Source organism: Borostomias antarcticus, assembly GCF_949987555.1.
Source record: "Borostomias antarcticus genome assembly, chromosome: 4".
In the NCBI taxonomy this organism is placed as follows: domain Eukaryota; kingdom Metazoa; phylum Chordata; class Actinopteri; order Stomiiformes; family Stomiidae; genus Borostomias; species Borostomias antarcticus.
This window is the reverse complement of record NC_140237.1, coordinates 26,027,142-26,041,008: the sequence shown is the minus strand read 5'-3', so window position 1 is coordinate 26,041,008 and position 13,867 is coordinate 26,027,142. Positions and strand designations below refer to the sequence as shown.

At 45.5% G+C, this 13,867-nt stretch overlaps 1 protein-coding gene across 1 annotated transcript; it reads right to left on the bottom strand.

The window, feature by feature from the left end:
• Positions 1–1,919: 1,919 nt before the first annotated feature.
• dnaja2a (DnaJ heat shock protein family (Hsp40) member A2a) lies at positions 1,920–12,921 on the bottom strand. The gene is made up of 9 exons (XM_084436753.1): positions 12,796–12,921; positions 11,507–11,566; positions 10,124–10,350; positions 9,465–9,545; positions 7,885–8,018; positions 7,059–7,255; positions 4,527–4,671; positions 2,933–3,060; positions 1,920–2,817 (listed from the first exon to the last, which is right to left on the bottom strand). The coding sequence occupies exons 1-9, from the start codon at positions 12,871–12,873 to the stop codon at positions 2,626–2,628; spliced, it is 1,242 nt and encodes a 413-aa protein (XP_084292879.1). The 5' UTR covers positions 12,874–12,921; the 3' UTR covers positions 1,920–2,625.
• Between the last annotated feature and the right edge of the window lie 946 nt (positions 12,922–13,867).

Here is a 13,867-nt window from a genome sequence, read left to right as displayed (position 1 = left end):
ACTTTTTCTGAAATCTGATATTTTCTGAAATATAATATCCTCTCCTGTTATATCATATCTACCATATCCTCTCCTGTCGTATGCACCTAGTTTTGTATGGAGTTGGTCTTACCGAGACTGAAGAGGTCGCAGTGTGGACAGAGCGCATCTATTCTAACTGAACTATCTGGCCAAGTCAAGATCATGTTAACCATGAAACAGACGAGGCGCCTTCAGTGGTAACAAACTCTCTTTACATCCAGTCATGACATGGGAATGTACTGTATACATTTGTACTGCTGTTTTTTGTTCTTATGAGTATGAATGTTTTGATTTTGTATGCCTGATTTGTACTATATCATTTTTAAGTTCTTATGAATTGAAGTAAGAAACTGAAATCGGTTCTATGTGAAACTGTACTCAAGACTGTTAAACTTTGTCTTTACATTTTGGATCTGCAGTCTTGGTTTAAGATTCAACATCCAAGAAATGTTACTCTGTTGTTTTTGTTTTCCTTTTTGTACAATAAAGACTTTGCAACCCATTCCAAACGATTCCTTGTACTTTGGGCCTAATGTCAAACTTTCTACTGTGCTGATGTGAAAACGTATTCTATCAGATCGAAAGAGTCGAAGGTGTTTGTGTTGATTCGCAAATCCACACGGTAAAATCAGAGCTTTACTGGGTCCCAGAGTATCATTAGTAGCTAGGCTAATTAACATGTATACTGGGGTGAGTTTCAATCAAGTCGGGGACGTTGATGCTGAAGCAGAAATCAGAAGCAGGAATCATGACAACGAGACGGACTAGGAAAGTGAGCGCTGCCGGACCGCAGGGAGACGCGTCAGAAGAAGGGTCCCTTTTAACTTGCAGTTCGGGAAACACGGTGTTATGAGCTCTACGCATGTGTCGCTAATAGCGCTCACATGAGAATGGTTTTATCAAATGAACATTGCCTTTCCCCTTCCATATAGCTCAAGACCCTATCAAAGATTTGGTGTGCAAAATGGAACATGCGCGTGCTACAGTGGACCGTGTGTTCAAAGTGGAGCTAATGAAATGGAGGCTAACCCTAATGCTGAATTTAAAAGTGAAATAGTGATAGTATCAGTGACAGACAATTCTGATTCCGAGCTGGTAAAAATGTCTAAACACCGCCATCTAGTGGTAATTTACAGTAACATCAGCATTAACATCCTGCTTGCGTCTGTATCAGAATTAATCTTCTGAGATGCATCAGCCGCTTACGTGGAAGCCCAGCGGTAGAAGAGGTGAGGTTGCATTGACAAATATATATATATTTTTATACATGAGTAACCCATGCGTCTCGGCATGCCCAAGCAGGGTGAGATTCAGGCCCTGGGCTCCCGCGGCACAGGTCAGAAAAAAAATCCTATGTATACAAGTACAATGGCGGCAAATTAATTCTGATTCTGAACTTGCCTACACCATGGAGGTATAATGGCCTTCACACAACAGAACTATATAATGGAATAGCCCGGGGTTCACTAACACAACTGTTGAGCAACTGCTAAAAGACAACACGGACATGACTTGACTTTGGTATTGGAGTCGGAGTTGGCTGTCCAGTCGTCCGTGTACGGGGAGTAGTGGTGGGGACAGCACACAGCTCTGGGGGGGATGTGTGTTTGCCTACCTTCTCCACCTGGGATCTGACAGGAAGTCCAGGATAAGGATAAAGACTGTCCCCGGAGCTCAGCACCCTTCTAGTCAGTGTTTACTAATGGTAGGGGACTCAGTCATGCTTAGCTAAACATTGTGCTCAACTATTGTACTCACCTCACTATAACCACAACCGTCAAACAAATTGGAACTTGAAAACAGAAACAGCCAGTCTGACATGTATATATCGAGGACGCATTGGTGCTTGAGACTTGTACATTTTATTAAACTTCATAAATCTTTCACAGGAGTATGACGTTTCATTTTATTCATTTGATTGGATGTTTAGTCAGTGCAGGAACCAAAGTTTTTTTTTTTTTTTACATGCACCTGGGCTACGCACAGATACAGGCCATAGTAGTTCATCTTAATCTTTTTCCCATTTATTTTCAATTCACACCACTTTGTAGAACAGCAGCTGATATAAAGCTTACTGACAATCACTTAATATTATACACAATATCATCTTCTGTTCCAATTTAAAATATAATATAAAGAAAAACAAAAAGTATAAACCTACAAAGAAAGTAAAGCAGTAAAAACCAAGCACAGATAAATACAATCCCTAAAAATGGTGGTTGGTGGAAAGCTGTGGCGCGAACTGCATTCATACACACAGATGAATGGTTAGCTTAAATTAATTATTGTCAATGAAAACAAGATGCAAGTTACACACTGGGACAAATAAGAAACACCCTCTTCCACTGATCTGATGTGACGGAGGAGGGGGGGGGGGCTGTGCGTTCATTACGAGGGGGGGGGGGGGGGGCGTGGATGTTTCTTTTATCATACGATAGTAGTAGAAGGCAAACCAGATCAAGTCTGAACCACATCCTAACTGTCTGCTGTGCAACTCATACATGTTCTTAGGGTCAGGCGAGGTCCCTAGGTGGTCTACATCAGGCAGGGGTCGGCAGGGTCCCTGGGTGGGCTAGGGTCAGGCAGGGGTCGGAGGCCGCGGTCCTACTGGTGGGCACACTGCACCCCCGGGCCGTGGTGCCCCGCCCCCTCCTCGTCCGAGCTGTCGTGGTAGGCCTCCCGCCGGCCGCCCGCTGACGAGCCGTGGCTGCTGTCGTAGTCCTGCAGGTCCACCTCCTCCGCGTCGCCGGACACCATGGGCGCGTCGGATCTGGAGGGCAGCAGGTCCTCCAGCTCCTGCAAAGACAGGGCGGCTCGTTACTGATCTACACCTGCAAAAAACACACTGCTTCTTCAATTCCGCTAAGATAACAGGATGGGGACGTCAGGGTCCAGAGTGGGCCCTTCTTACCGAGAGTTTCTCTGGGCTGATCCAGTTGTTGTCGGGGAACTGGACATCAAACTTGATGTAGAGGTCTCCCTTCTCAAAGGGGTTCCGGTACTGTGGCATGCCCTCACCCCTCACCACCCTGACGCACCCTGGGACACAGACAAGTTATTACAAACACCCTGGCTACAATACAACCATTAAACACACCCTGGCTACAGTACAGTTATTATACACACCCTGGCTACAATACAACCATTATACACACCCTGGCTACAGTACAGTTATTATACACACCCTGGCTACAGTACAGTTATTATACACACCCTGGCTACAGTACAGTTATTATACACACCCTGGCTACAATACAACCATTATACACACCCTGGCTACAGTACAGTTATTATACACACCCTGGCTACAATACAACCATTATACACACCCTGGCTACAATACAACCATTATACACACCCTGGCTACAGTACAGTTATTATACACACCCTGGCTACAATACAACCATTATACACACCCTGGCTACAGTACAGTTATTATACACACCCTCGCTATAGTACATCGTTATTACACATACCCTGGCTACAATACATAGTTATTAACCACCCTGGCTACAGTACATGGACAGTTATTGCACACCTTGCCTACAGTACACATGTTCAAGCATCCCATCTCTAACCTTCTCTACCAACGTAATTAGTCAAACCCTGACCACTGATTCACATCAACAGATTAGTTACAGATCTACAGAGCCTGTGTGCGTTTGTGTGCGTTACTGACTCAACTAGGTCAGATCTAGAACCAGTCTTAAAGGAGTAGTAAAGGGAAAATGCATGTTTAGCCCCGTTTTAAGGTTACTTATGATCATATACAATGGTTCAGATCAAAGCGTTGACAAAACTAGCACTTTTGAGAAAGTCTGATAATTGCTCTACCACCGTTTAGGTCATACAATGGATGTGGGTGGGCACCGTGAAAAATCATTCAAAAAACATGTTAAACTCTTAATTTCAAAGACAAGAAACTCACTGAGGTGTTAGTTGGCGTTCTGACACATAATTCGCCATTACACAGAGTAAGATTCTAGTTCATCTGGCAAGGCTTTTTTAAATATTTAACATAGAACTATTTAGTCGCAGCACACACGTGTGTTAACTTCCGCTTGAACTGATTCCGATGTCGCCGATGCCTTGAAGTAGTTCTGCTTCCTGAATCCCCTCTGCGGATTGATCTACACAACTACAACGGTCGCTTCAATACAAGTCAATGGATTTCATAAAATGATCAATAAAACCCTACAGGATTCATACTTTGCAGCGAATTTGATGTCAGAACACCAACGGACACCAATTACCCCCTCGGTGAGCTTCTTGTCTTTGAAATCGAGAGTTTAACATGTTTTTGAATGATTTTTCACGGTGCCCACCCACATCCATTGTATGACCAAAACGGTGGTAGAGCAATTATCAGACTCTCTCAAAAGTGCTAGTTTTGTCAACATTTTGATCTGAACCATTGTATATGATCATAAGTAACCTTAAAACAGGGCTAAACATGATTTTTCCCTTTACTACTCCTTTAAGCTTCACAGCTGACCAAGACTCACCGGGCTCGATGACTTTGCCGGCCGGATATTTGACCACGATCTGTCTGGCGTCTAAGTGTTTGAGGGTGAACTGGAAGCCGCAGAGCGCCTCCACCAGGCCGATCTTATGGGTCAGATGCAGGTCGTGGCCGTCTCGTTTGTACGTCTGCAGAGGTGGGTTAACACAGGTCAGGTGAAATACCAAAGATTCAACCTCATCATATGCAGTCATGGTGGCCGCCATCTTGACGCTCCCCTCCCTGTTCCACCCTCCATGCTTAGCTCTGTGTCTCAAACTGCATCTATAGTAGCCCCTTTCTGGACTGTAGGTATACGGCTGTTGGGCGACCTACCACTCTCCGTATCTACAGTCCCCTGTCCCCCCCCATAGAAAAGCTGTCCTAAAAAGTATCCTAACAAGTGGCGCTTCTCAACAAAGTGTTGCACAGAAATTTCAAAGATATATTAAACATGTTTATTAGCAATTCCGAGCGTTCTAAACCCACCGCCAGGTTTGGGGAAATCCCCCTGAATGAGTGAGTATCTTCTGCGACACTGTTGAGAAGTGCCACTTGTTAGAAGAGTGGGAGATACTTTTGAGACAGCTTTCCTATGGGAGGGACAAGGGGCTGTAGATACGCAGAGCGGTAGCTCGTCCAACGGCCGTTCCTACAGTCCCCGAAAGGGCTACATCTATAGCTTCCCAAAAAGGGCTACTTCTATAGATTCCCAAAAAGGGCTACATCTATAGCTGAAGGTAGCAGATTAAATCTAACCAGCTTTCATGATCTAATCAGATGATAGACGGGTCCTAGACGGAGCATAAGCAGTCAGTGCGCGGTCACATGACCCTCAGGAAACAGATTGTCATGACAGCCATGCCAGGAACATGTGACCCGCAGCCCCAGCCCCAGCTAACCCCAGCTAGCCCCAGCTAACCCCAGCTAACCCCAGCTAGCCCTAGCTAACCCCCGCTAGCACCAGCCCCAGCTAACCCCAGCTAGCCCCAGCTAACCACAGCTAGCACCAGCCCCAGCTAACCCCAGGTAACCCAAGCCCCAGCTAACCCCAGCTCCCTGTGGTAGCCCAGCCTCAGGGCTCCAGGATTAAGGGCCTCCAGGCCACAGCACTCATGACCAGCGTTAACACAGAGGTATGTCACATCACACACATGCCACACAGGGCTCAGGGGAGGGAGGCCAACAGGACTGGAAACTGGATTAGTGTCTCTGCGCGACCGCAGGCCCATGAACCCCACACAGTCTGGTCAGAACTCTGGAGCACGTTGCCCCCGGCAATCAATACAGTACCGGACTTTGAATATTCCATTCATCGAAGAATTAACAATATTTACTAAAGGAATATGTTTTGCCTACAACCCAGATCATCCGGTTAAAAGTACAATTATTCCATTGAGGGTATCAGTAGGTTGGTCTATGGTGGCGTCACACACACGCACACACACACACACACACACACACACCAGCTAAAAGCATTCCTGGTGCTCTGCAAAAAGAGCAAGTAGGATGCTTCAGTACAACAGTACAAAGTACAGTTAAGTACAAAATTAGAATAATGTGGAAAGTTCATTATTTCCCGTAATTTAATTAAAAAAAGTTAAACTTTCATATATTATAGATTGATTACACATGTAGTGAAATATTTCCAGGCTGATTGCCTCCATGCCTCGCTCCACGTTGATGCAGTAATTTGTGCAGAAGGAGCCCCACCAAGTATCGAGTGTATAAATAAACATACTGTACATACTGTACAATCAAAGATTAAAACAAAAAAGGCTTGAAATATTTCACTTTGTGTAATGGATCTAGAATACATGAAAGGTCCACTGCTTGAATTAAATTCCGGAAAATAAGACTTTTTCCACAATATTCTAATTTTCTGAGATGCACCTGTATATAGCATGGAAGTATGTGATTCAGAATGCAGCCCCGGTGTGTGGACTGGCGACCAGGCCGCCCGAGATGTTCCTCGGGACGTTCTGAACGCAGCCTGGCTCGCCTCCACAGGCAGAGAAGAGACAGACGGGCTGTGGTTCAGCAGCTGTCCTGTAGCTCATGTTCAATGCCAGCAGCAGATGCCAAGAGGCAGAGCTAGCAGTCAAGAGGCGGAGCTAGCGGTCAAGAGGCAGAGCTAGCGATCAAGAGGCGGAGCTAGCGATCAAGAGGCGGAGCTAGCGGTCCCTCTACCCCGTTAGTTCTCTCTGGGAGACGGAGGAGACAGAGAGAGGGTGTGGCGTCTCTGGGAGACTGAGGAGACAGAGAGAGGGTGTCTCTGGGAGACGGAGGAGACAGAGAGGGTGTCTCTGGGAGACGGAGGAGACAGAGAAAGGGTGTCTCTGGGAGACAGAGAGGGTGTGGTGTCTCTGGGAGACAGAGAGGGTGTGGTGTCTCTGGGAGACAGAGAGAGGGCGTGGTGTCTCTGGGAGACAGAGAGGGTGTGGTGTCTCTGGGAGACAGAGAGGGTGTGGTGTCTCTGGGAGACAGAGAGAGGGCGTGGTGTCTCTGGGACACGGGGGCGTTGGCGTGTCCGTACCTCGTGTTCCTTCTCCTGCAGGACCAGGACGATGTCTCCGGGCTCCTGCCCCGGCGCCTGGTCCGCCTCGCCCCCGAACGTGATCTTCTGGCCGTGCTTCATGCCTTTGTCCACGTGCACCTCCAGGATCTTCACCTCCTTCACCACCTTCTTCCCCTCGCACTTTTTACAGCGGTCCTTCTCGCTGATCACCTCACCTGACAACGAGAACAGAGAGAGATCAGATCTCCACCTGATGAGAAGAGACAGAGAGATCAGATCTCCACCTGATAAGAGACAGAGAGAGATCAGATCTCCACCTGATGAGAAGAGAGAGAGAGATCAGATCTCCACCTGATGAGAAGAGACAGAGAGATCAGATCTCCACCTGATAAGAGACAGAGAGAGATCAGATCTCCACCTGATAAGAGACAGAGAGAGATCAGATCTCCAGCCGATGAGAAGAGACAATTAAAAAGCAGGCTGGGCTGTACAAAGAAATACCACAATGCATGTAGTCTAGATTTATAACATTATGTTTAGGCTATACACATTATGGTAGCCTGCCCTCTCACTCACTATGGAGATCCGCTAGGCAGGCTACGTTACGGCTGTTTTGTTCATTGCATAGGCCTTTAGCCTACACAAAAAAATGAATATTTGTTTTTATATAAAGAAATAATCACAATATGCGGAAATTTTATTTTAGCCTATTTTAATACAACTCAAATTCAAATTGTGCTTAGAGGGAATTATTTTCACCGGACATTATGACTGGAGAGATTTAAACATGTCGGACTTCAACAGCCCCTCTTGCGGTTACCCACGGTTACCCGACGACTCTTACCTTCGCCGTTGCAGTCTGTACAGACGGACTGCATCTGTTGGACCATCCCAGGAGCCAGCTGTCTGATCATGATGCGCATGCCACGCCCCCTACAGGCCACGCACTTCTGCACCGCACCCGTCTTCCCTCCTTGGCTGGGGACACGCAGAAAATAGAAATCAGTCACCCAGCAAAATCCTGCTAAATCAATCAATCAATCACCCAGCAAAACCCTGCTAAATCAAATCAATCACCCAGCATAACCCTGCTTAATCAATCAATCAATCACCCAGCAAAACCCTGTTAAATCAATCAATCACCCAGCATAACCCTGCTAAATCAATCAATCAATCACCCAGCAAAACCCTGTTAAATCAATCAATCACCGAGCAAAACCCTGCTAAATCAATCCATCAACCACCCAGCAAAACCCTGCTAAATCACCATCAATCACCGAGCAAAACCCTTCTAAATCACAATCACCTAGCAAAACCCTGCTAAATCACCATCACCCAGCAAAACCCTGCTAAATCACCATCACCCAGCAAAACACTGCTAAATCACAATCACCCAGCAAAACACTGCTAAATCACAATCAATCAATCACCCAGCAAAACCCTGCTACTGTAAATCAATCAATCACCCAGCAAAACCCTGCTAAATCACATCACCCAGCAAAACCCTGCTAAATCACATCACCCAGCAAAACCCTGCTAAATCACAATCACCCAGCAAAACACTGCTAAATCACAATCACCCAGCAAAACACTGCTAAATCACAATCAATCAGCCAACTGAGACGGAGCTGGACAGATGGAAGCAAGATGTCGGATGTTACCTGGCATTCCAGGCCAGAGAATGTGGACTAATCACTAGATTAGTTAGACCCATCTAGTACTCTCAGATCTACAGTGTGGTAGGCATCTTACAGACAGGCCTAATAACAGGGAGACCCAGCCTGGGATCTGATAGCCTTGTGAAACCATCCTGATCTCTTGAGCTCACATTCCATTTCTCTCCACAGATCAGTCTGGACATCCCCCTATCTAGAACTATTATTCTCTGATTACATTGTGACTGGACCAATCAGGGACTGTGTTCCGACTGCTGTTCTGCCCACCAGTAGAACGCAGCCCCTTATTGGTCCCCATAGTTGTTGCGTGAATATTAAATACAGGCCGCTGAAAAAAGTATCCAGAAGCAACGAGCGGTAGCGTTAACGTTAGTAAAATAAACAGCCATAAGTGCAGTTATTGGAGAAAGACAACTAGAAAAGGTGCTCAGAGAGCAGACCTCTGCCCCTGAATGCATTTCGTGGCTCTGTGCATGCCAAATTTGAATGGATTCTTAATTGTCCCATGCTACACCCCCTCCACTGAGGTTCATGAAAATCGGTCTGGTAGTTTTAGCGTAAACCTGGTCTAAACAATGAAGAGATGAAATACAGGCTTTCCCTGGAAGGAACAGTCGGCTACAAGGCCATGCAATCACTGAGCAGGTAGAGAAGACTAGAGCTCAAGAGAACTACAGTTGGACTAAACCATCTTTAGCTAGGGAGGAAGAGCCTGTAACAAAGTATGCAGAATGTGAACACAACTTACCCGTTACAGGTGCTACACAGGACATTCTTGCTAAGCTGGAGTTTGGTTGTTTTACCGTTGTACAGGTCTTCCAGTGACACCCTGTTTAAAACAAAGCACATGTCAGGAGCACAGCCTACATGTCAGTGGGCGACAGTCACGCTGTCCAGAGGCCCGTGTCATAGGGAGCACAGAACACATGCCTAATGTCAAGTCATAGAAACGGTGAGAACCACACTATGCTACACGAGATCACCTGAGCACTGCCCAGCCCCGTCAATCACTTATTGGCCGGGTTTCCCGATAAAGAACCTTCTTAAGGAACCCTTCTTAAGCAACCCTTTGTATGGGAGTTAAGAAGTACTTTGGAGTTAATTGCTTCTTAACTCGTTCGGGAAACCCGGCCATTATTAGTTTAAATAAATGAAAGTGCTCCCTCCACTGGGGCCAAGGGTACTCTGGTGATTTCCGACTATTTCGAAGACCAGTCTCTTGGCCTCGATTCCAAAATACACATCTCTACTAGCAGTTCCCGCAGCCTACAGCATCAATCAAACCCCAAAGACTCTCCTACAGATGACTAAAGAGCACTACACTTTGGCTGAGTCTTCACCCTGAGGCTTACAGCTACTCTGCATGTATTCCTTGAAGATGTCCACCAGTGCCCGAGCTCTCCTTACTTGAGTGGGTGAACCATGTCTTCTCCTCTTCGCCGCCCACCATTCCGGCTCCGCCCCTGCCCGCCCATGAAGCCGAACAGACCGCCGCCGAAGATGTGGGAGAAGATGTCGTCCATCCCGGCGCCACCCCCCCCACCTTCCCTCAGGCCCTGCTCCCCATAGCGGTCATACAGCTCCTTCTTCTCCGGGTTGGTCAGGACCTCGTAGGCGAAGCTGATCTCCTTGAACTGGATTCATGTGTGACAAACAGTGAAGAGGTTTTGAGTTTTGGATGTTATATTTCTCCCTTCACTTTAGTACCGTCACCCCTGGTATGGTCACATCTGCTTTGCGAAAGCAGGCAATCTAAGTACGTCAACTTCTCACTTTTATTTTAAGGCCAGAGAACCCTGGGTCTGGGTCACTAGTGACCAATATGGGCCCCGTGTCCACATAGCGCCTTTTTCTGTCAGAAAACCGCTGGGGGGAGCTACGTCCCAGCGCCTCTTTCCTGCTGCGTTGCGCTGAGTTTTTCTTTGCCTTTTATTAGCCATCTTTTATTACCATTACTATATTTCTATATTACTTATTATCCTATAGAATATCGTTATCTAGCCTATTGTTTATTTATCACAAACAACGGGCTTGCCGTCACACTTGCCTGAAAAGAGCGGTGGTGACGTTACCAGCGCCTTTCTGAGAAGTTGAGATGTTTTCAACTTCCGAGCGCTCGGAGCGGCCGCCAAAGAAAGCCAGAGCGCTCGAAAAAAAAAAGACGCTGGGTGCAGCGCCTTTCTCCAGGCGGCCGCCAGCGCTCTCTCCTCATTGAAAACAATTGAAAAAGGGCGCAGTCGCTCAGGAAAAAGCGCTATGTGGACACAGGCCCATGGAGAGCCTAACAGCCCATGGGATCTCCAACTCTGGAGAGCTACTGTGCGTACATGTTTTTGATCCAGTACTTTGGGAACAACACCTGATTTGATCAGTGAGGACCTGGAGAGCAGCTAAATAGTAGAATCGGGTGTGATAGGTCAGGGTTGGAGAGGAAGCCACCAGGTGTAATAGTGCAGGGTTGGAGAGGTAGAATCAGGTTGATAGGTCAGGGTTGGAGAGGTAGAATGAGGTTGATAGGTCAGGGTTGGAGAGGTAGAATCAGGTTGATAGGTCAGGGTTGGAGAGGTAGAATCAGGTTGATAGGTCAGGGTTGGAGAGGTAGAATCAGGTTGATAGGTCAGGGTTGGAGAGGTAGAATCAGGTTGATAGGTCAGGGTTGGAGAGGTAGAATTGGTTGTGACAGGTCAGGGTTGGAGAGGTAGGATTGGGTGTGACTGGTCAGGGTTGGAGAGGAAGCCACTAGGTGGGCAGCTCTCTCCAGGGGTGGAGTTGGAGACCTGTGGTTCCTACCTTGTCCCCGGCATTTGGATTCTTGTCAGGATGGTATTCTTTTGCCAGTTTCCTGTATGCCTGAAATAAATCCCAAGCAGTTGTTAGAAGACTGGGTGGAAGGATACATGGATAGCTAACTATGTACACACGGACTAGATGGAAAGCTACTAGGCTACAACATTTAGGCGAATATTAGGGTAAAGCCGAACTGGATTTAGGTTCGTGCAGGCCCAGCCAAATAAATATCTAACTTAATTAGCTGAATTCAATCTGACAACTATATCAATATAACGTTAGCTAGTATCTTAATGCGCCGAGCATGTAGGTCAGGCGATACCATCAATTAGCCGAAGTTAATTAGGTAGCTAGCTACGTTAGCTATTAGTTACTTTCACTTACAGTACTAGCTAGTTCACATCTGGCTAACCAGCTAGCCGAAGGAAACACGTGAGTCAGAGCAGGAAAGTGCGTAGCTAACGTTACCTCTCGCCTAGATGTTACGCTAGGTTTAGTTTTGGTTCTAGCTTGCTACTAACGATGTTGGGCAGGACATTACGAAACTACTAGAGCGATCTAGGCAACCATGTAGCAACCTAGGAAATCTTGAGGTTAAGGCTTCTCTGTTCGAAGCACACGGAAAAGAAAGCTACACAAGCAGTTATCAAATCCTAGCCTCCTACTAGCTAGTAGTAGTACGACTGTAAAGGTAGTCTAGCTAAGGCCCTGACTACTTCCTGGGACAAACATTAATTAGCACGTCCCGTGTTTCCAAGTTATCGTACAATGCCAAGCAGAATGAAGTTCACATGTAGATAAATTGACTAATCGTACGTTATCTGACTACTGTAGATACAGATTTCTCAGAGGTAAAAGTGAAGCGAAAAATATTGACGTTAAGCCAGGCCTCAAATGCAAATAGCCAGGCTCGTGCTAGCTAGCTAGCTGAGAAAGGCAAGAAGTTCAGTGTTGCTTGAAGACTAAACTGAACATAAGGTAAACAGTTAGGCTAACGTGAGCTAGCTTAGCATTAACCTAAACCGAAGTCAAGTAAATGTCAGCATGGGAAGAAGACGCATTAGTTAACGTTAGACTCATTAGTTAACGTTAGCTGCCGACAATATTGTTTGCTAGGTAGTATAGATACGTTACCAAGGTTATTTCCAGCAATTACACTGATCCCCATGTCCAAATGAGCAAGTTAGCAACGCGCTAGCGCTGTTAGCTGCCCCCATTTCCTGCTTCTACGGAGGGTTCAAAATCTCACAACACACAGCTATTATTAGTATAGTATATTCTTTAGAAGATACCTTTTTCAGCTCATTCTCGGAGGCAGTGGGGGACACTCCAAGAATGTCGTATAATTTAGTGTCAGCAACGTTCGCCATGATGTCTCTGAAGAAGATCCTTCAACACCGAGGAGGCCGAGGAGAGAGAGAGCAGCGAACCAGCTTCCAATATCCCGGAGCGTTCTAGAACGGAATTTCAAAATAAAGGTCACGCAAAACCAAATGCACTTTTTATGATTTAACTGTGAAAACATGTAACTAGAATAATGTAGCGTTCCTACCTCATAAGGCCTTCTTGGCGTTGTTGGTAACACAACACTTAATAATCAATTAAAACTAAAAACTATTTACACTAATCTGGTTCAATTAGTGAGGGTGGCAAAACTACAAAATGTGCCCCCTCAATGTGGGGGTGTAGCAGTTTTATATTGCTAATAGAACCAACACTATATATATATATATATATATATATATATATATATATAATATACAGTATTACCAAAACATGTTACAGTCTTGATTATTTGGTTCAATTTTACATCACAATCTGTGCAAAGAGTTGATAATCGGAAGAATGTTAAAACTGGTGTTAAATCAAGTCTATTTATTACATTGCAAATGAATTAAATAAGTTACAAGGCACATGTGTTACACATTAGAGGTTTAGATCTTAGCTTTCCTCTCACAAGAGAAATGTGTTTAGTATTAACAAGATATATTTGATATGGAACTTGATATTGAGCAACCTGATACTCCTGGCTTAATTCTTCATCAGCGCATCCAATCAAATCATCATCAAATGTACCTATTGATTCGACTGTAGATTAGATTTAAGAATTATGCTCCTTCAAAATGCACTTGCCATGATACAGTTGCGTCTACCTGGGGTCCTCTAGAATGTGCCTAAAGTGGAATTAGTGATTGGAAACAGTTTTGTTTTAATAGTATTCTGAGCAGAACACCTTGTGATTTAGTGCGCAATATACATGATTTGAAAGGCCTTTATTCTGAAATTCCACATTGAATCATTCTGGAATTAGTTGCTGAAGTGTATTAAGTGATTGGAAACAGTTAATTTCCTCTTCATAATATG

What these genes read in the sequence shown, in the direction of transcription:
- dnaja2a (XM_084436753.1), bottom strand. Translation starts at nt 12,873, where the DNA reads ATGGCGAACGTTGCTGACACTAAATTATACGACATTCTTGGAGTGTCC. An exon ending in TACAGACTGCAACGGCGAAG is followed by an intron (nt 7,256 to 7,884) that starts GTAAGAGTCGTC and finishes TCTCGTTGTCAG; the next exon opens with GTGAGGTGATCAGCGAGAAG. An exon ending in TCAGCCCAGAGAAACTCTCG is followed by an intron (nt 2,818 to 2,932) that starts GTAAGAAGGGCC and finishes CTGTCTTTGCAG; the next exon opens with GAGCTGGAGGACCTGCTGCC.